The following is a 19,290-nucleotide window of genomic DNA, read 5'->3' as shown; positions in this document are numbered from 1 at the left end:
GCCTGTCATGTTACCTGTAAATGTAGCTTTGTTTCATAGTCTCGGCGTTGTCAATCAGGGTCATCCCATTACAAACTAGTATCTGTACACCTTATACCTCAGTGAGAATTATTAGAAATCTGCCACATTACGTTGAGAATGGGAAATGAAATTTGTAGTATCATCAAGAGCCTGCACTAATGTACGCCGTATCATGCAGAAACGTATCTGAGCAAAGCCAGAAAGAGATGAGATGGGTGAAAATGCCAAGATCGTTGGCATCGTTGTCGTGGTAGTTGGCAGGAATCAAGTCATTGACAATGAAAAAAGAAGAGAATGAAAACGAGGGAAATGTGCACAGGCGGCGAGAAGATATGGAGAAGTGAAATATCCCGATGATTGACAATGGTAATAGTAGAGATGAAGGGTGGCAAAAGGCGGAACAAGAGAGAAATGTACTCAACCCTAGTCACTCTTTCGTCTTATCCACACCAGGGAAGGGAAACGGGCAGACCGCCAAGTCAGACAAGAACAACACGTAAATAATAGCGGGAATCTTATAAATCAAATAAAACAAACGGACTCGACAATATGATGTTAGAAATGCAAGGTCGATGGGCCCAAAGGCGCAACCACCATGTATAGATGAAAGAACTTTGACCAGATTACCATCGTTTCAATCAAATCGGCATCCGTATCGGGCTTTAAGAATTTGCTCCCGGCAAATGACTGGGATAACCGCGCCAATTCCCGGTAGAGACAGGGGCAGGTGGAGGGGGCCCGCTAGGGGGTGCAGGGCGGAGTGGCAGTGATCCGGGGATCAAGTTGGCTTGAGATTTGTTGTTGTTTGAGCTGATAGAGCGCGGGCTCATAAAGGGTCTGGAAGGAGCATCAACAGCAGATAGCGGATCGCCGACATGACGGGTCGGGCGTCGGTTGGAGCGATCATCGTCAATCCTGGTTTCTAGCGATAGGTGTTCCAGAGACAGAGGCGGCGGGGAACGCGCAGAGCGCGACGAAGAATAATTGTGGCTCTGCTGGCTTTCACCATAATGACGATTGGCATCACTGGCAACGTTGTGAGGCATGCTCCCCGATGTGGGTGTCTGGTGGTAGGAAGGCTGTTGGGGTTGAGGTGGACGGGCTGGTTTGCTGATGGGGGCGGGCTTCGGGGTTTGTGCTGAAGCTATGGGGGTCGACATTGCAGCGGAAGGGGTGCTTGCTGTAGGTGTAGTGCCCTCTTTAAGGGACTTGGGCGCTGGTGGTGCCAGATATGATTTACGATTATGCCTTTCCATCATGCTGATGGCCCACTCTTGTAGGTCAACAGGTGTGCGCTTGGCCGCTTGCAAGAAGGCGTCCTTGTCCTATACTTGGTGTTAGTCGCTTACAATGAGCACGAAGAGGCACAGGGTCAATATCACGCACGTAGAGCTCTCGAGGAGTGGGTCGTTCTTCGGACTTTTTCATCAGACACTTTGCGACAAAGTCATGCAGAATGGGTGGGAAGGCATCGCTCTTGGGCAATTTGGGGGCAGATTCGTGAACGATCTGTTGGAGCAGGTCAAGGATACCCATCGGCCCTGAACTGGCGCGATTGCCTGCAGCTGGATCGGAGTGGTCGAATGGGAACTTTCCTACAGCCAATTCCATGACCGTCAAGCCCACACTCCAAACATCAGACCGAACGGTGTAAGCGCCTCCCTGGATTCGCTCCGGCGCCATATATGTTGAGGTTCCGACGAAAGTGTCGGCAATCGAATTAACTGTCTCTGTGGCGACACCAAAATCACAAAGCTTGATGTTTCCGCGAGAGTTGACGAGGACGTTGGATGGTTTGATATCTCGGTGCATAATGCGGTGCACTTCGTACAGGTAGACAAGACCAGCCAGTACGGACTCAGTAATCTTACCCAGTACATCAACCCTAACGGGACCAAAGTCTTTCGAAATACGGTCGAGGGATCTAATATCCCATGTCAGCCAGATGCCTCATTCGCTTCGATTTTGGTGACGTTACCCGCAATCCATATATTCCATACACAGAACGATATCTCTTGCCTCGTTCTGGAACGCGCCGTAGAAGGTCACAATATTAGGACAGTTGCAGTCATGTCCGACCCGGAGTTCTCGTAGGATCTGCTTCCGCACATTCTCTTTGGCCTCGACTCGAATAATCTAGTAGTATGGCAGTCAGCTTTTAGAGCCCGCGTCGGAACACTGCAAAACTCCCGCTACCTCACCTTTCGAGCCATAACGACCTTGGTCGACGCATGCATCACTTTCGAGACTGTGCCTCCATTTCCAGCGCCCAACTCTTTCAAAGTCACCAAGTCCTCGCTGCGGAGATCTAGTCGAAACTCCAGCCCGATTTCAAGAGTATCCGTGCGGTTGCTTTCGCTATTTCCAATCGCTCCAGGAGCCTGTGCGTCCCCATCAGAGGAATTCGCGGCGGGTTTCGGGGCTGCATTGAGCGCAAGACCTTTGACGTTCTTGCGTTTCATCGTCCGGGGTTTGAACTGGTCCGCCATGGCGCCCGAGGGGGGAGAGTATCTCTACACAGCAGGAATCCGGAATTTGAAGGGGGGGGAATGGAAAGAAGACCGTAAACAGAGTATTAACAAGCGAGCGACCAGGGAACGATAGCGCTAGGCCAACGACCACTGTAGTGGGAGGGAGGTTAGGTTTGGAGTCGCGAGCTAGCGGCGGGGAACCCGATATCACTGATGGTCTTGGCGGCGCTGATTGGGCCTCGCGGGCGCGTCGACTGGACCAACTGTACTGGTAGAATGATCAGTCGGCGCTAAACAGGGTTTTTGGAGCAGTAATGTTGCTCAGGGGGAAAATTCAAAATACTTAGGCTGATGGGTTCCATTGTTCTACTTTTACTGAAACAACACGTTCCTGGTTGCTCCACCTCCCATTACCCCATACGATCAGGTTTTTTGGGGAGAATCCCTCGACCTCAAGTGATGGAATATTTTTAATGTATTGATACATGGGTTGAACTCCATTAAGTCTGAAAACTTATTTATAGGAAGATTTTATTTCTAAAATAATGTCTTCATAATTCTATTCATGTTTATGTTTGTATACTGTAGCCAGGTTATATCACGTGATAGATCACCAGCCACAACCATCTACTTTGGGACAATACAGCACAAGCCACAAAAACTCCCTTCCAGCCAATCACCGCCACACTCCGTCTTCGCCCTCGTAGTCTTCCTCTCCCAGCTTTAGCTTTCACTTTTCTTTCTTCTCACGCCACTCTCCTTCTCTATCATTTTTACGAGTCGGACTGTGGAGCGAAATACTCGAGTCGAAATCTTCATCTTTTCCCGCTCTCATTCAATTCCGCAGTAAAGAGAGACCTCTTCCGACCAGCCACCATGAGTCTGCGGGACTTGGTTGATGGTGAGGCCCTGGATGATGATGAGAACGACGCGGACGTGGCCGAAAACTCCGACGGTGAAGTCCAGGAGGGAACAGGCCGCGCGAATCATTACCAAGACTCAAGTGAAGAGGACGAGGACGAAGATGACGATGAAGATGCTGCTCGCGCCGTAAGTGCGAACATCTACGCCAATGAGACTTGCGCACTGACATAAAATCACGGTATAGGTTCGCGAAGGGTTTATCGATGACGAGGATGAAGAGATCGAAGAGCGCGCCAAACGCCGCCGCGAGAAGAAACGATCCCGTCCTCGCGAGGAGCACCTTGACGAAGAGGACTTAGAGCTGATCGGTGAACATGTCCCTGGACTCAGCCGTGGGTCTGCGTCAGAGGTATGTTTATCTCGCTATCATCTCGATGGAGGACCGATTTTGTGGATAATGATTGGATGGCGGAGGCTTTGCTAACACCGATCCTTTTTCAAATACAGTCCAAGTTCAAGCGTCTGAAGCGAGGCAAAGATCGTGACTCTCGGCAGCAAGCCCAAGGCATCGACGACATCTTCAACTCGGACGAGGAGGATGAGGCTCCTCAATACACTCGCACAGGCCACCGCGGCGGCCAGGATGAATTCGACGACTTTATTGAAGAAGACACCTTTTCAGATGAAGAGGGACAACGGGAGAGAGATGATCTCGAGGTTGCACCACCAGTCCGGCCTTCTATGCCTGGTCTTGGGGCTACTGAGGCGGCGGGTTTGGATGAAAACGCCCTCGAAGATATGCGCGCTGCGTTCGGTGATGGCACAGAATACAGGTTCGCCCTGGATATTGAAGAACAGGAGGATGAAGAGAAGGAGGTTGAGGAAAGACATCTTGATCTCAAGGATGTCTTCGAGCCATCAGAGCTGGCAGAGCGTATGCTGACGGAGGATGACAATGAGATTCGTCTACTTGACGAGCCTGAGCGCCACCAGGTTGCTCGGAAGCCTTACAAACATGTTGTCCTGACAGAGGATCAGTTTCGCGAGGAGGCGGTTTGGATCTCGAATCTCATGTTGCTCAAGAAACGCCTCCAGCCAGACCTGCGTGAGCCGTTCCAGCGCTCCGTGGCCAAAATGTTGGAGTTCTTGATTACAGACGACTGGGAGGTTCCCTTCATTTTCCAACACCGCAAGGATTACATGATTCACGCCGTCAAAGAGCCAATCAATGGCGCCGATCCTGCGAATGAGTCCGCGCAATACAGCATTCGTGCCGAGAAACTCTTGAATATGACAGACCTCTGGGATATCTTCGATTACGATCTCAAATTCCGTGCCCTGGTCGATAAGCGCAACACCATTCAGAAGGCTTATGACGGCATTAAAAGCCTTTTCAATGTCGATGATGCCAACGTGGAGGATCTTTTGGCTGCTGCTGCGACGATGGACGAGCTTCAAGATGTGCAAGACTATATTCATTTCCAATATGCTTCTCAGTTGCGAGACACAACTGCAGTCAATGGGGAGGCGAACAGGGAGACACAACGGCGCAAAGCGACTAATAAATCGTTCTTCGAGCGAGTGCGAAACGGCAAAGCCTACAGCCTAGTTCGGGCGTTTGGTATCACCGCCGATTCTTTTGCACAGAATGCCTCTAAAGAAGGCCGCCGGCAATACACTGAGGACCCTACCCAGCTTCCAGAAGACCTGGCAGATCAATTTGTTGACACCGACTTTTCCAACTCAACACATGTTCTCAAGGCTGCGAAGTCCATGTTTGCTGAAGAGCTCGCACTAAGCCCCAAGATGCGCAAAGTCATTCGCCAAGCTTACTACATGAATGGAGTTGTCGACTGTTATCGAACTGAAAAGGGCTTGCGTCGAATCGACGACCAGCATCCATACTACGAATTCAAGTACCTACGTAACCAGCAACTGAGTGACATTGCCCGTCGCCCAGAGATGTTCTTGCGTATGCTGAAGGCCGAAGAGGAAGGTTTGGTTGACGTTCGGGTACGCTTCGAGAACTTTGATCAGTTCCGTTCCCGTCTGTACGCCGATATTGAATCGGACAACTACTCTGAAATCGCCGACGCATGGAACCGCCTTCGTCGTGAAGTTTTAGATATGGCCCTTGGCAAGCTGGAACGTGTCATGAATCGCAGCGTGAAAGAAAACATTCGGCAGGAATGCGAGAACCATGTGGCCAAGGAGTGCCGTGAAATGTTTTCGCAGCGACTGGATCAGGCACCTTGCAAGCCCAAGGGAATGATCTTGGGTACAGTGCCTCGGGTCATTGCTCTCTCCACTGGAAACGGTGTTGTGGGCCGGGATCCCATTCACTGGGCTTATATTGAAGAGGATGGTCGTGTGCTAGAAAATGGAAAGTTCCAGGACTTGTCATGTGGAGATTCATCCCGGGGCTTTGACGATGGTGCCCACGTTTCTGCTTTTATGAACTTGATCAAGCGACGCAAACCTGATGTGCTCGGAGTCTCTGGTATGACGCCGGAGACCCGCCGTCTCTACAAACTTTTGAACGAGCTCATCGAAGAGAAAGATATCCGCACTCAGACCTACACCAATGACCATGACGAGGAGATCACTGACCGTCTTGAAGTTGTCATTGTAAATGATGAGGTTGCCCGACTTTACCACAATTCTCCTCGTGCCCGCCAGGACAATCCAGGCTTCAGTCCACTAACTCACTATTGTGTGGCTTTGGGCCGATACTTGCAAAGTCCTTTGAAAGAATACGCTTCCCTCGGCCGGGATATCGTTTCCATTCAGTTCAAACCCGGTCAACAACTGGTGTCCCAGGATTTGTTGCTCAAGCAACTTGAAACCGCCCTGGTTGACATGGTCAATCTTGTAGGTGTGGATCTGAACGAGGCAGTCCATGATTCAATGACGGCGAATCTTCTCCCTTATGTTTGTGGACTTGGTCCGCGCAAAGCAGCCCACCTGCTCAAGATTGTCAATTTGAACGGCGGAAATGTGGATAACCGTGTGGAGTTGCTGGGTGTCAACGCTCAGTACCCAGCTATGGGCGTTAAAGTGTGGAACAATTGCGCCAGCTTTGTTTACATTGATTACGAGAACGCTGATGCAGATGCGGATCCACTGGACAACACCCGTGTGCACCCTGAAGATTACGATATTGCACGTAAGATGGCTGCTGATGCGCTCGAGCTGGATGAGGAGGATATCAAGGCCGAGACCGATGAGAATGGCTCTGGGGCGATCGTCCGCAAACTTTTCCGTGAGGAGCAGCAAGATCGTGTCAACGACCTGATTCTGGAGGAGTATGCTGAGCAGCTGGAGAAGAACCTTAACCAGCGCAAACGTGCCACTTTGGAAACCATCCGTGCAGAGCTACAACAACCATATGAGGAATTGCGCAAGCACTTCGTCTTCCTCGGCACCGAGGACATCTTCACCATGTTAACGGGTGAGACACCCGATTCTTTGAAGGTTGGCATGGTGGTACCAATTGCCATCAAGCGGGTGTTTGAGGATCATATCGATGCCAGATTGGACTGTGGGGTCGAAGCGCTGGTCGCAGAAACCGAATTGGGGGTACCCTACGAGCTCTCTGTACGCAACGTCTTCCAGCAACACCAAACCGTGCCTGCCAAGATCTTGTATCTGAACAAGAAGACGTTTAGCTGCAATGTGTCACTGCGAGAGGATCAGGTCAGTAATCCGATCCGTCAAACTCCGGATCTTGGCGCCGGCGACTGGGACGAGGTGCAAGAGCGCAAGGATAAGGAGTCCCAGCAGGAGAGTACCCAGAGTAGCGGTCAGGCAATGCGTGTCATCAAACATCCACTCTTTCGACCATTCAACTCTGTTCAAGCTGAGGAGTATCTGGGCTCTCGGAGTCGTGGTGATGTGGTCATTCGCCCATCGTCTCGGGGCCACGATCACCTAGCAGTGACCTGGAAGGTAGCGCAGGGTGTCTACCAACACATCGATGTTCTTGAGTTGGACAAGGAGAATGAATTCTCCGTTGGGCGCGTGCTCAAGGTCGGTGGCAAGTACACTTACAGTGATCTGGACGATCTGATTGTCAACCACGTCAAGGCAATGGCCAAGAAGGTTGATGAAATGATTATCAATGAAAAACACCAAGATGGCAGCAAGGCCGAAACTGGTATGTTTAGACTTCATAGTTCCTTTATATTTTCCCCTTCTAACCAACATGGCAGATCAATGGCTGGAGACCTACACCAAGGCCAACCCTCGTCGCTCAGCTTATGCATTCTGTATCAACCCTAAACACCCTGGTTACTGGCACCTTTGCTTCAAGGCCGGTGAGCACTCTCGACTGCAAAACTGGCCGGTGAAGGTCATTCCCCAAGGATTTGAGCTGCAAAAGAACCCATACCCGGATATGCAGGCCTTGTGCAATGGCTTCAAGTTGATGTTTACCAACATGAAATCCAGTCGTCGGTAAATGGATGATCTGTATAGTGTACTATTTTCTTTTCTTTTCTTCCTTTTTTTTCTATCATCGCGAGGCTTCTGATTTCTGCAGGAAAAGCAGACCAAAACCAAAAACGATGATCATATGCATTCGATCTTCTTAGCCCCCCCGATTCATTCTCCAATTTCTGTTTCGCCTTAATTTGATACACCGATTTTGATATTAAGGGGGGTCCTGTAACCACAACACAATGAACAGCCATTCGGCATATTTTTTTAAATTCCCCTAGCAGAAATGGTACATAACATTCGAATTGACTTAAACTTTCCAATTGTAGTACCTAGGCTGATGATCCCGAGATTTGGTACATGTGAAATGCATGATGGCCTCGGGTCATTTGCGCTGTTTACCCCCCGCCATTAGATCGTCCTATTAAGTTTAATATGTGATAGGCTTGGAAAATGAAAAGAAAGAGAAAAAGAAAGATCTGAGAATTTCCATACTCGAGATTATTCATATTCATGGTTATTTATAGCTGTGTTCCGCCTTGTTCCTGTTTTCGCCCCTTCAGCCGCACCCGTAACAGCTTGTACACTTGCGGGCCTTCTTTCCCCTCCAAACTCTCCATTGCGCAACAATGGCGGCCATGGAGGAGCTGCAAATCCATAGCAAGGTAAGCTCAGCGATATTCAGGGACTTCTGCCAAATCTAATCAGCTATGTTTCTCTTATGAATAGTCCTATTTCGTACGCTGGATCAATGTCAGCGCCGGCCACACCATTTCATGGAGTATCCAACCGCATAAGAAATCCGTGAACTTTGGAATCTTCAAGCATCCTGGACAATCGTCACTAGCCTCTCATTTGCCCGCTTCCGATTCCCAAAGTACCGATTCCAATGAGAACCTCCCCGCCACGGCGAACCCCGGTTCCCGCAATCAGCAGTCCACCGTCGTCGAGAAGCTGACGGCCATTGGTCTCAAACCGATCAAATGGATTGGGAAATGTGAAGCCGACAAGATTTCCAAGGGAACACACGATGTACCAGCTAGTGAGGCCGGGAATTACGCGCTTGTATTCGACAACACCTTTTCCAAACAAGTCTCAAAAACAGTCACCCTTGTTCTGCTTACCTACCCCACCGGCTTGCAACCCCATGCTTCTGTGGCTCCCATAGCACAGTCTCAACAAGGAGCTTCTACGGAATCATTACCACAGCCCGTTGGTCGTCGACGAGGCAATAGCCGGGCTACCCTGCACGCGCAACGATCCGACTTGTCGACCCCATCGAATATACATTGCGGGATATTGCAGAAGCGACGGAGAAAGCGACACCAGGGCTGGGCACGTCGGTATTTCTCCTTGGATTTTATCTCATCTACTCTCTCTTATTACCACGATCCCAACTCGTCCGCTTTGCGCGGTGCGATTCCGCTCTCGCTGGCGGCCGTGGCAACCCACGAGAAGTCCCGCGAGATCTCAATTGATTCGGGCGCCGAGATCTGGCATCTCCGTGCCAGCAACGAGCAAGAGTTTGCCATATGGAAGCAGGCTCTGGAGAGGGCTTCCTCCAAGGATGCATCACAAAACAATGGGTCGCTTACTATTGGCCCCCCAGAGCTACGGTTGACCATGCCACCGTCCGCTTCTCCGGAGGAAGAACGGGAATGGACCCGGGTCGAGAGTCTGGTGAGCAAGGTCTCTGGCACCCGCGATGCGGTGCGCCGGCTTGCCAAGGATACTGATCCTAAATATCTTGTGACGTCGCCGCTCCCGTCTCCTAGGGAGCCTCGGAGCCGGGGTCGGTCTCCGAGCCCCCATCCTCCCGGGACTGACTCTCAGGGGGATGGAAGGCGCCTTTTCTGGAAACGCAAGACGAGCGGAAACTCTACATCTAGTGGCAAGCAACCTAGTACTAATATCTCCCAGCTGGTAGTGCCGGCTGGCTCTGGCAAGCCTGCCAGTATCATTAGCCATACGGATGGGATGGGTGATATGCATGATAATTTGATGGCTGTTCTACGCGATCTTGATAATGTGGTATCGGAATTCTCGACCCTGATTTCGGCTAGTAAGCAACGTCGAAACCCGCCCCGATTCTCTATGGTGCCTCGGCGCAGTATGGAGTCAGATATGTCGCAGGAATTCTTTGATGCTCCGGATGGGGGTGCTTCGTCTCCACTTTTGACCATTCAAGACAGCGACGATGAAGAAGACTCAACCGAGAATCGACCTGCCCCAGCTGCTGAGGATGTTGAGGACGATGCACCCTCGGACAGCGATGATGAACCCGAGTCCACTCCCCATGATGGCACCAGTGCCTCGCCACTCTTCCCATCTCGCGCGAAATCTCTGGTCCCATTGCCTCTAGATGCTGTATCTCGGCGCCAAAACATTACGGCACCAACCGTAATGCCGCCGAGTTTGATCGGGTTCCTGCGCAAGAACGTTGGCAAGGACTTGTCTCAAATCTCAATGCCTGTATCCGCCAATGAACCGATGTCATTACTGCAACGTGCGGCGGAGATTCTGGAATACTCTTCGCTTTTGGACAAAGCCTCTCAGATATCAGATGCTGTCGAGCGGCTGATGTATGTAACCGCATTTGCCATCTCCTCCATCTCCAGTGTCCGAGTGCGGGAACGATCCATTCGCAAACCCTTCAATCCCATGCTTGGTGAAACATATGAACTTGTCCGCGAAGACCAAGGATTTCGTTTCATTGCTGAGAAAGTTTCTCACCGGCCTGTGCAGCTGGCCTACCAGGCCGACAGCCGTGAATGGAGTCTCGCTCAATCCCCCATGCCTAGCCAGAAGTTTTGGGGCAAGTCTGCTGAAATCACTACTGAAGGCCGCGTGCGCATTACCCTGCATGCTACCGGTGAACACTTCAGCTGGGTCCCCGCCACCTCCTTCCTGCGCAATATCATCGCTGGCGAGAAGTATGTCGAGCCTGTCGGCGAGCTGACCGTCTACAACGAGTCCACAGGACACCGCTCCATCTCAACTTTCAAGGCTGGTGGCATGTTTTCCGGCCGCAGTGAGGAAGTTTCCACTCGTACCGTTGACTCCTACAACAAAACAGTGTCGCTTGGTCTGACAGGTACCTGGCCTTCATCCGTGACGCTGACCCGTGACGGTTCGCCGTCTGGTGATCCTATCTGGAAAGCCGGTCCACTCGTCCCTAATGCTCCCAAACACTACGGTCTGACATCCTTCGCGGCTACACTCAACGAGATCACATCCATTGAAGACTCGCACCTTCCACCCACTGACTCTCGTCTCCGACCTGACCAGCGTGCTCTTGAGGAAGGGGATCTGGACCGCGCTGAAGAAGTCAAAGTCCAGCTGGAAGAGGGCCAACGTGCCCGTAGACGTGAGATGGAAGCCGCCGGTGAGAGCTGGACTCCGCGCTGGTTTACGCCCGTCAACGAGGACTCCGATGGAGAGGTGGTCTGGCGTCTCAAGGGCGGCAAGGATGGGTACTGGGATGAACGTGCACGAGGCAATTGGACAGGTGTTATTCCGGTGTTTGAAACTTGATTCATAGCCCTTGAAATGATCTTGATGCCTAGAAAGTTACGTTCGTTCTATTCCCCCCTTATTTCTCCCTTTTTGGCCTTTGTTTCTTTTCTCCACTATATGCATCTTTTCGGATTTTTGGAAGAGAAAAATTATAGATCTTGGTGACTTTTCAGAATCCTTGATGCGAGCGAGATAAGACGCTTGACCAGTCTGCCTAATTGTAATTACAGACTCGATATACATATTTGGTTTTAGGTTTCATATGAGACTGCATACCACTGTATATTCCAAGATTTATGCAATTTGATCAGGGAATCATCATCATAGACAACGGGGGATTCATTCTTGCACGGGGTATCACTATCACCGATCCGCCCTGTATCGTACATTAGAATATGCTTAGTTAAAAGTAGAGCATGATCTAATTCCTCTGCGCCTGCCGCATCACTGCCTCGAGAATTCGCTCAGCTTTCGCGCCCTCCAGATACTCCCGGCCCTCGTTGTCCACGTCATCATCACCGATCTCCATATCAACTTGATTACTGACTTCATAGGCTTTCATCACGGAGACTTCATCCACGTACACACCGCCTTGCACTAGCACCTGGATGCTCTGTGACAAGCGGGTAATCTCTCGCCGAGTTTGGGGGGCGATCTCATCATTCTGACTAGAGTAAGTCGATCCCGACACCACCTCCTCCATGCGACTAAGTGCAACGCTCTCCAAAGCCGAGTTAATCAGGGGAGCACCGTTCGGATGCTTTGCGATGTAGATATAGCCATTCACCCCGAGATACACATCCACCAGACCACCACCGTTTTGTGTTTCCATTGTCCATACCCGTTGTCGTGATTTCTTGGTTCCATCAGTATCAGTCGCATCTCCAGCACCGCTCTTCATGCTCGAGATCCTTGTTCCGACACCTCCAGTACCGGCCACCGCTAGGAAAACGCCATTTCGTAATTTCCCGTATTTCAGAGATCGTGTGTGCAAGGAAGCCGCTCCATCCTGGTGCACGCTCTGCACCTCGGCTACTACCAGGTCGCCTTCGCAGAAGTAGGTTCGAATCTGAAGCTCGTCGGCGCTTGTTCGTCGTCGAAGGATACCGCCGGGAAGGTTGATTGCGGACAGAGGGAGTTGTGCAAGGAGCGGGGCGGCGACATCAACCTTCCAGCGTTTCGATTGTACCTCGACAATGCGACCAATGACTAGATCGCCGATTTCAGGTGTGTATCGGGCTCGCATTGGGTGGACCGAGATCAATTTGTTGGTGGTTTGTTGATAACCCGCAACAGTCGCAATAATAGATGTTGAGAGGGGATTTGTGAATGTACCATGACCTCTGAGGGGAGGAGCAGATTAGCTCAAGTTCGCATCGATATAGAACCCATACCCCGCCCTCTCGGTCCATTGTGCGGGGTTGAGAGGATATTTGGGAACTCACCTCATCCATTGAGGGTCATTAGTGACGACTTCACCTGGTGTGAAGATTGCTTTGTCATTTTTCTTATTCTGTAGGCGGGCACGCTTGTTTGGTCGGGAGACGCCGCTCATTTCAACATCGGAATCTGAACCGGACTCGGACTCGTCGGAGGATTGGTAGGGACCAAGGTCCTCCACTATGGGAGGTAAAATTGTGATAGCCATGTAGGATTAACGGACCGATCAGAGTTGATGACGATGGTATTGGTTGGAGAATGAAGCTCCGACATGCGTGGTCTGAGACTTTTTGATCCACGTGACCGTATCCACTTGATCTCCAGGCTCCACTTCCACCATCACACCAGTGCTAGTAACTATTTAGTACTTCGTACTTCTAAGCTTAACCCCGATTCAACACAAGAAAAGGGCCATTGGTTTCCTACAATAATTGTCTTACAAACGTTGATCTATGGGTACATCCTGCTACGGCGTACGAGTAATGAAGCATGTTGAAAGGGAAGGTATTCATACAATATCATATCCGTAATGTAGTTGGAAAACTTCCCAAAGAATATGCCGACCAATGTCCTTCTATAGAGAACAGTCATATTTCGGAAATCATATCGTTCTGTGAGCTAGCATAACAACCATGAAAATGCAGTAGTGATACATTAAATGAAAAGAAAAGAAACGAAAATGAGTATCGAAATGGATGCTCCCTAAGCCTTCTTAGAGCTGCGGTTAGGAGTTGAATCATCCTTCTTCTTTTTTGACCGGCTGTTGCCACCTTTGGGTCGGTATCCAGTATCCTCATCTCGCTTGCGTTTACCCTTCGGAGTCGGCTCCACATCAATGCCATCTTCATCGATGGTCTCCTCTTCCTTGCGCTGTACAGGAGCCCGTTTTGATGTCCGGGCATTAGAGGGTCGTGATGCAGACTTTTCCGAGGTAACCTCGTGATCTTGTAATGTCTGAGGTTGATTGCGTCGCAGCCAATTGAAAACCGAGGCTGGGTTCCGCATTGAGGCCTCTTTCTCCCGTTCAGCAAATGTTGGCGGGTCTGGGATACGCGCTAATTGCAAGATAGCAGCCTGGTCTCCGAGCTTCGCGTCCAGCGCGAGGTAGTGTTCGGTCTCATGCTCTGGGGTGAAATACCCGAGCTTGCGATCTACAGATCCGGTATCTTTCACTCCATCTCCTGGGAGGATCCCTTCGGTATGCGGCACTTTGATCAGATCGCTGAACTGCAAAGCCGGTGCAAATTCCTTGTTTCGCTTGATACTTTCTTCCACTTGGCGGTAAGCGCTAGGAGAAAAGCTTCCGCTAGCGAGTCCAGCTTTGGCTTCTTTCAATGCCGTCCGCGCGAGGGTCGCGTCGTTGACTAGAGGTGTAATCTCATGCTCTGGGGTTGGAAGGAAAGGGGCGTCGCTAAGCAGGGTCAAGCCGTATCGCATGGATGGGGAGACATGAACGCTTTCATTGAACTCCATGAGGACTTCGAGTAGTTGACTAGTGATGGATTAGAAGTATTTCTTTCAGTGGTCCTCGGGGGGCGCATACTCGTTCTGTTCCTGGATTCGCTTGGACAAGTCCTCAATCCGGAGCTCCTCGCGGATCAAGTTTTCATTTTCTCGAATCCCCAACTCAAATTTTTGTTTCGTCTTTGCATATTTCTTCCTATAGTAACCATTAGCTATTGCTTCTTTGCTGGCTTTCAAGGGTTGTCGTACTTGAAAGACCGCACCGAATGCTTTATCGGGGCCGGGGCTTGAGCATCGGGAAGTGAGTCAGTCACTCCAGGTTCTTTGATATCTTGAGCCATTATGAGATGATAAAATGACGAAGATGGATGAAATCGATGGGAAGAGAGAGAGACAAGGGTTAGAGTTATGAAAGAAGTCCGGCGCGGTGCCAAGCTCGGGCTGCACGATAGGTGGATCTGGCTCGCCGTAAAAAAATCATTAGCGTGGAATGTGAATCTGGAGAAATTCAACTTTTTCCATATTCAGTGAATTTTCTATTTCATTTTCGGAACTCCCCAGGAACTTTCCAGGAGTAATTCCATTTTCATCATGTCTGAATCACCCGATGTTGCCCACAAGAAGCGCAAGCTGCAGGACGGTCCCGAACTCGAGATTGATGTCTCTGCACCGGAGCCGCAGTCTAAAAAAGCCCTGCGCAAAGCGAAAAAGCAGAAGTCAGAGCCCACTGCCGAGGGTTCTGAAAAGAATGAAAAGAAGAAGCTTCAACCCCCCAAGGCAGGAACAGAGGAGACACCAGCTAAACGCTCCGACTATGGAGTTTGGATCGGCAACCTGGCTTTCACTGTGACCAGAGATGACCTTCGCCAATTCTTTACCAGCAACTGTTCCTTTAACGATGATACGATTACTCGAATCCACATGCCCAAGGGACAAGAAAAATTTGGAAAGGTCCAGAACAAGGGCTTTGCCTATGTCGACTTCTCTACCCCGAAGGCTCTAGAGGAGGCATTGGGTTTAAGCGAGCAGCTTGTGACGGGTCGCCGAGTATTGATCAAGAATGCAAAGAGCTTCGAGGGTCGGCCCGAGAAATCTCGCGATCAGGAAAACGCAACCATCAAGCCTGGACACCCTCCATCCCGCCGCATCTTCGTCGGCAACTTGGGATTCGATGTCACCAAGGAAATCATGGAGGGGCACTTCAGCCAATGCGGTACACTAGCTAATGTGCATCTGGCGACTTTCCAAGACTCAGGAAAATGCAAGGGATATGGTTGGGTGGAGTTTGAAGATATTACTTCAGCGGAAACAGCGGTCAGAGGTTTCATGATGGTTGGTGAGGATGAGGATTCATCCGACAGCTCAGATACCGAATCTGAAAAGCCAAAGAAAAAGCTGAAGAGCACGAAGCGTAAAGTGTGGGTGAACCAGCTTCTCGGCCGCCGCATGAAGTTGGAGTTCGCGGAGGATGCCACCACTCGCTACAAGAAACGCTTTGGTAAGGATGGCGAGGGTCGGAAGAACGATTCGGAATCTAGCGAGACCAGTGGATCTGAACGTCCTCGAACCTTCAAGCCGAAGAAGCCGGAAATTGATGACTCTCGATACTCCAAGGAGACCGTGCAGCGGCTCAGCGGTGCAATTGTTGAGGGTCAAGGCTCCAAAATCACGTTTGACTGAGATCGTTGACTCTGATCATTTTGTCGCTCCAACAAATGCATTTCCTCTGATCGGGCTTCATTAACTTTTCTCCTGTCTATTTATTTTAAATGTTTTGGTGGGTTCAATGCAGCCAATCCACAGGCGTTTTTGGGGCGAGATTTGGGCCGCCATTTTAGTAATGATCTCTGCGAGCTGCAATGGCATTGACGTGGCCATGAAAACAAATACGCCCAATTTCCAAGAGAATAATGATTCCTTCTGGGTCCAACGGGGTCTGCTGTTCCAGAAAGGGGTTGATTTTGTTACATGTTCAACCCACAATGCGATAATTCATTGCCTAGAAAGAGAATGTTTATATATGTTTATATGAACAGTCATTCAAGTAATCTGCCCACGTGTACACATGTGCATTAAAAGGAATCCGACTTCAAACATTTGGATATTTTTGAGATCTACTAGGTAATTTGCCTGCACATGTGTATATGTACGTAGTACTTCGTGGTGAGTGGTGATAGTCGAGTGGGTTGGGCGTTATCAATCAAGGGTGGTCCCATGCACCCAGTAGCAGACGCTCCCTGCATCCCTATTGCAGATTGATCAGCATGACCATATTGCCCGAAGTCCGTCAAACGGTCCTAGCTGAGTGATAGCCGAGCATAATCTGAATCTAACTATCATCTTAGATTCCGTTTATAGTTCGATAAATTAAGGTCTAGTTATGTAATCAGGAATTTAAGCAATCTAGACGCTGGGCAGAATCAATTCACCGCCCCACTAGACCCGATCGGGGGTGACGTCTATTTGCGATGTCATGCTTGTTGCGGTAGGATGCTCATTCACTCTATTCCCTCTTCTACTTCTTCTGCCCCTTGCTCTTTTTTTCTCTTCTTCATCCTCCATTACCTTGTCTAAGGTGTCTATTATTTCTTTCTTTCTCATTTATGCCTCTTTAGCATTTGCTTGTTTCCTACTTCGGATTCACCGTCCTTGTTTCCACGCTCGCCTGCTTCACCCGCTGCCTCCCATCGCCACCCCGAACCGGTTTTAGTTGACAACCCAAACTTTATACCTTCAAGTGATATCTCTTGAATCTTCCAACCCTGTCCTCTTTCCCAAACCCATGGCTCCTCAGCGAAATCATATCGGGGCAAGCCGCAGACAACGCAGAGACGACGATGGTGAAGATGAGGGTTCTCTTGCGGGCGACCTTGAAGACGACTCTTTGAGTGAGGGTTCAGTCCATAGTCATCCAGAAGACGAGGATGCCGATGTGGAAGGCAGTGACACGGAGGACGAGGCATCGATGGGAACGAGAACAGACAAGGTGAATGGTGGGAGGACCAACGGACGAGAACCACGGTATGGTTCTGTATCAGCCTCCAAGCCGGGACTTAAAACAACAGTATCCGATACGGAGGCGATGCTGAATGGGCTGAAACTCTCCGATGACTCAGAAGATGTTCAGTGCAATCAGATGAACGAAGATCGAGAGCTCCAGCTTGGTCGAGCGCCGTCGGCACCTCCTACGGAACCGAAACGGGAAACACTGGCTGCTCGAAAGCGCCGCGAGCATGACAAGTACGTCAAGGAAAGGGACCAAAATCCGGCCTTCGTTCCCACGCGAGGAAGTTTCTTCTTGCACGACAAACGGACAACGGAGTTGAAATCCAGCAATCATCGTCCCGCCAGCAAGGGCAAGTCTCGGCCGTACGGTCTCATTGTAGATGGCAATACTCAAAGGTATACTTGCATCCTCTCACCCATATTATTGCATCTGGCTCACATTTTCAATCTCCAGGGACTCTTCCAAGGCTGATGCAAGTGGTGGGCAGTGGGCTCACGACCTCCACGATACGGTAGCTGGAGATGAGCCGCCGGCGCCCAAACATTCAGTTCCTTCTACTACACGTCAAGCTGCGCCGCTTGTTCCCACCGCACCCAAGTCCTCCTCTCCGAATAGAACATTCTCTAACACCATTTTATTGGGCAATGTACCGGTCGTAGTCTTTCTGCCGGGAATGACCCAGCCGAAAATCACAACGATGGCTAAAAAACAGCACACTCGACTGCCTCAACATCGCCCTCCCTTGCGCCGTGACAAGCCGGTGCGGATCTCTCTCCCCAATCAAGCTCCTCGCTACATATTTCCATCGGAGGAACGTTCATTCGTCTTCATCCCTCGCGCGATGCGCCCCAACCAGCACACATATCGTGGTCGGGGCCGAGGAGGAGGATTCTACCCACGACGCTCAAGTTTCTACTCCAGTTATGCCCCTAGCATTCCTCCGAGCCGTCGAACCTCGCTTGGCATGTCATCGCAGGACAGCTATCCCTCACCCGCCGGGTCAGGCTACTCGCGCCCGATTATGATGCCACCTGATGGCGGCAAACCTATTGTTCGTCTACCCCCATCGCGTCCTATAGTCCCGATCGGTTTGCCCATGGCACCTGGTGGGATGCCTATAGGTCCCCCAGGCCCCATGCCTCCCATGTCACTTCCACATCCTGTCTACCGTGAAAGTCGGCCCGCTCCAATTCCCATGCATCAACCTCGCCCTAAGAAGACGGTGTCTGTGGCAGATATTGAAAGTCCGGACAACTTCCCATTCAATCCTCCACAACCTCAGCATGAGCAACCATTCCATCATCAAGTCCCCATTCCCGTCGGTGCTCCTGGTCAGGATGTGGTCTCTCGTGGCCCACCCAGTCAATCCTCTGCTACTCCGCTCTCTCAAATCCCCGAGAGAGCAATCCACGCACCAGCATTTCAACCGTACCCCTCGTATCCCCAGCCAGGCTACTATTCAGGTCCAAATTACTATGGCGGTGGGATGTACTATCCTAGCTCTGCTTCTGACTACCCTACCTATAATGGGCCGATGGGACCTGGTGCATCGGTTCCAAACTTCCCTCATGGTCAGCAAAGTATTCCACAAGCTCCAGGCCCATCTCTTGAGCCAGCATCTCAACCGGGGACAGTTGCTCATGAGTCTGGTGGTACCGTTTATTTCTATGATGCGAATCAAATGTATCCCAATTATGGGGCGCCCGGACCTGGACCCGGCTCTGGGGTGGTGGGGATGGGAGGTATGATGACGCCGCCTGGCACAGGGTACTACTACCCCCAACCGCCTGGGGCATATTACAACCAGTGATCACGCTTTCATTCGATCATCTTTTCTTTTCTTGAGTTATCTCTATCGCTCTCTTTCTTTTCCCCTCCCCTTTCCTTTTTTTTCTTCTTCTTTTTTCCCTTTCTTTCTTTTCTTTTCTTTTTTTTTATTTCTTTCTCTTTGCCTTGACATCCCTTAATTATCACCATTTCTCTTTGCCTACTTTCTTTTCAAACCAGCCTTACTTGGTTGCACTGTTAGATTTGGACTCGACTGCATTTGAGCGTTTCACCCATGATCCC

General features: G+C 50.4%; 7 protein-coding genes across 7 annotated transcripts; 4 read left to right on the top strand and 3 right to left on the bottom strand.

Annotated features, from left to right (window-relative positions):
• Positions 1-683: 683 nt before the first annotated feature.
• On the bottom strand, positions 684-2,510 carry ste7 (MAP kinase kinase Ste7; the record flags this gene model as incomplete). The annotated part of the gene is made up of 4 exons (XM_057136554.1): positions 684-1,346; positions 1,408-1,945; positions 2,000-2,157; positions 2,223-2,510. The coding sequence occupies 4 exons, from the start codon at positions 2,508-2,510 to the stop codon at positions 684-686; spliced, it is 1,647 nt and encodes a 548-aa protein (XP_056999240.1).
• Positions 2,511-3,368: 858 nt separating this feature from the next.
• Positions 3,369-7,815, top strand: spt6 (chromatin-remodeling histone chaperone SPT6; the record flags this gene model as incomplete). Its single annotated transcript, XM_057136553.1, has 4 exons — positions 3,369-3,542; positions 3,601-3,765; positions 3,864-7,512; positions 7,568-7,815. The coding sequence occupies 4 exons, from the start codon at positions 3,369-3,371 to the stop codon at positions 7,813-7,815; spliced, it is 4,236 nt and encodes a 1,411-aa protein (XP_056999239.1).
• Positions 7,816-8,422: 607 nt separating this feature from the next.
• N7520_002617 (oxysterol-binding protein related protein OSH3) lies at positions 8,423-11,327 on the top strand (the record flags this gene model as incomplete). The annotated part of the gene is made up of 2 exons (XM_057136552.1): positions 8,423-8,458; positions 8,523-11,327. The coding sequence occupies 2 exons, from the start codon at positions 8,423-8,425 to the stop codon at positions 11,325-11,327; spliced, it is 2,841 nt and encodes a 946-aa protein (XP_056999238.1).
• Positions 11,328-11,730: 403 nt separating this feature from the next.
• N7520_002616 (exosome non-catalytic core subunit RRP4) lies at positions 11,731-12,957 on the bottom strand (the record flags this gene model as incomplete). Its single annotated transcript, XM_057136551.1, has 2 exons — positions 11,731-12,652; positions 12,755-12,957. 2 exons carry the CDS (start codon positions 12,955-12,957, stop codon positions 11,731-11,733), a joined length of 1,125 nt encoding a protein of 374 aa, XP_056999237.1.
• Positions 12,958-13,451: 494 nt separating this feature from the next.
• N7520_002615 (uncharacterized protein) lies at positions 13,452-14,554 on the bottom strand (the record flags this gene model as incomplete). The annotated part of the gene is made up of 3 exons (XM_057136550.1): positions 13,452-14,241; positions 14,293-14,409; positions 14,463-14,554. 3 exons carry the CDS (start codon positions 14,552-14,554, stop codon positions 13,452-13,454), a joined length of 999 nt encoding a protein of 332 aa, XP_056999236.1.
• A 250-nt stretch (positions 14,555-14,804) lies between these two features.
• Positions 14,805-15,893, top strand: N7520_002614 (putative RNA binding protein Rnp24; the record flags this gene model as incomplete). Its single annotated transcript, XM_057136549.1, has 1 exon — positions 14,805-15,893. One exon carries the CDS (start codon positions 14,805-14,807, stop codon positions 15,891-15,893), a length of 1,089 nt encoding a protein of 362 aa, XP_056999235.1.
• Positions 15,894-16,995: 1,102 nt separating this feature from the next.
• Positions 16,996-19,030, top strand: N7520_002613 (uncharacterized protein; the record flags this gene model as incomplete). Its single annotated transcript, XM_057136548.1, has 2 exons — positions 16,996-17,615; positions 17,674-19,030. 2 exons carry the CDS (start codon positions 16,996-16,998, stop codon positions 19,028-19,030), a joined length of 1,977 nt encoding a protein of 658 aa, XP_056999234.1.
• Between the last annotated feature and the right edge of the window lie 260 nt (positions 19,031-19,290).

Source organism: Penicillium odoratum (assembly GCF_028828045.1).
Source record: "Penicillium odoratum strain IBT 22623 chromosome Unknown utg000002l_segment0_segment0, whole genome shotgun sequence".
NCBI lineage: Eukaryota > Fungi > Ascomycota > Eurotiomycetes > Eurotiales > Aspergillaceae > Penicillium > Penicillium odoratum.
Note: the sequence above shows the minus strand (reverse complement) of the source record. Positions and strands in the feature narration are given on the sequence as shown.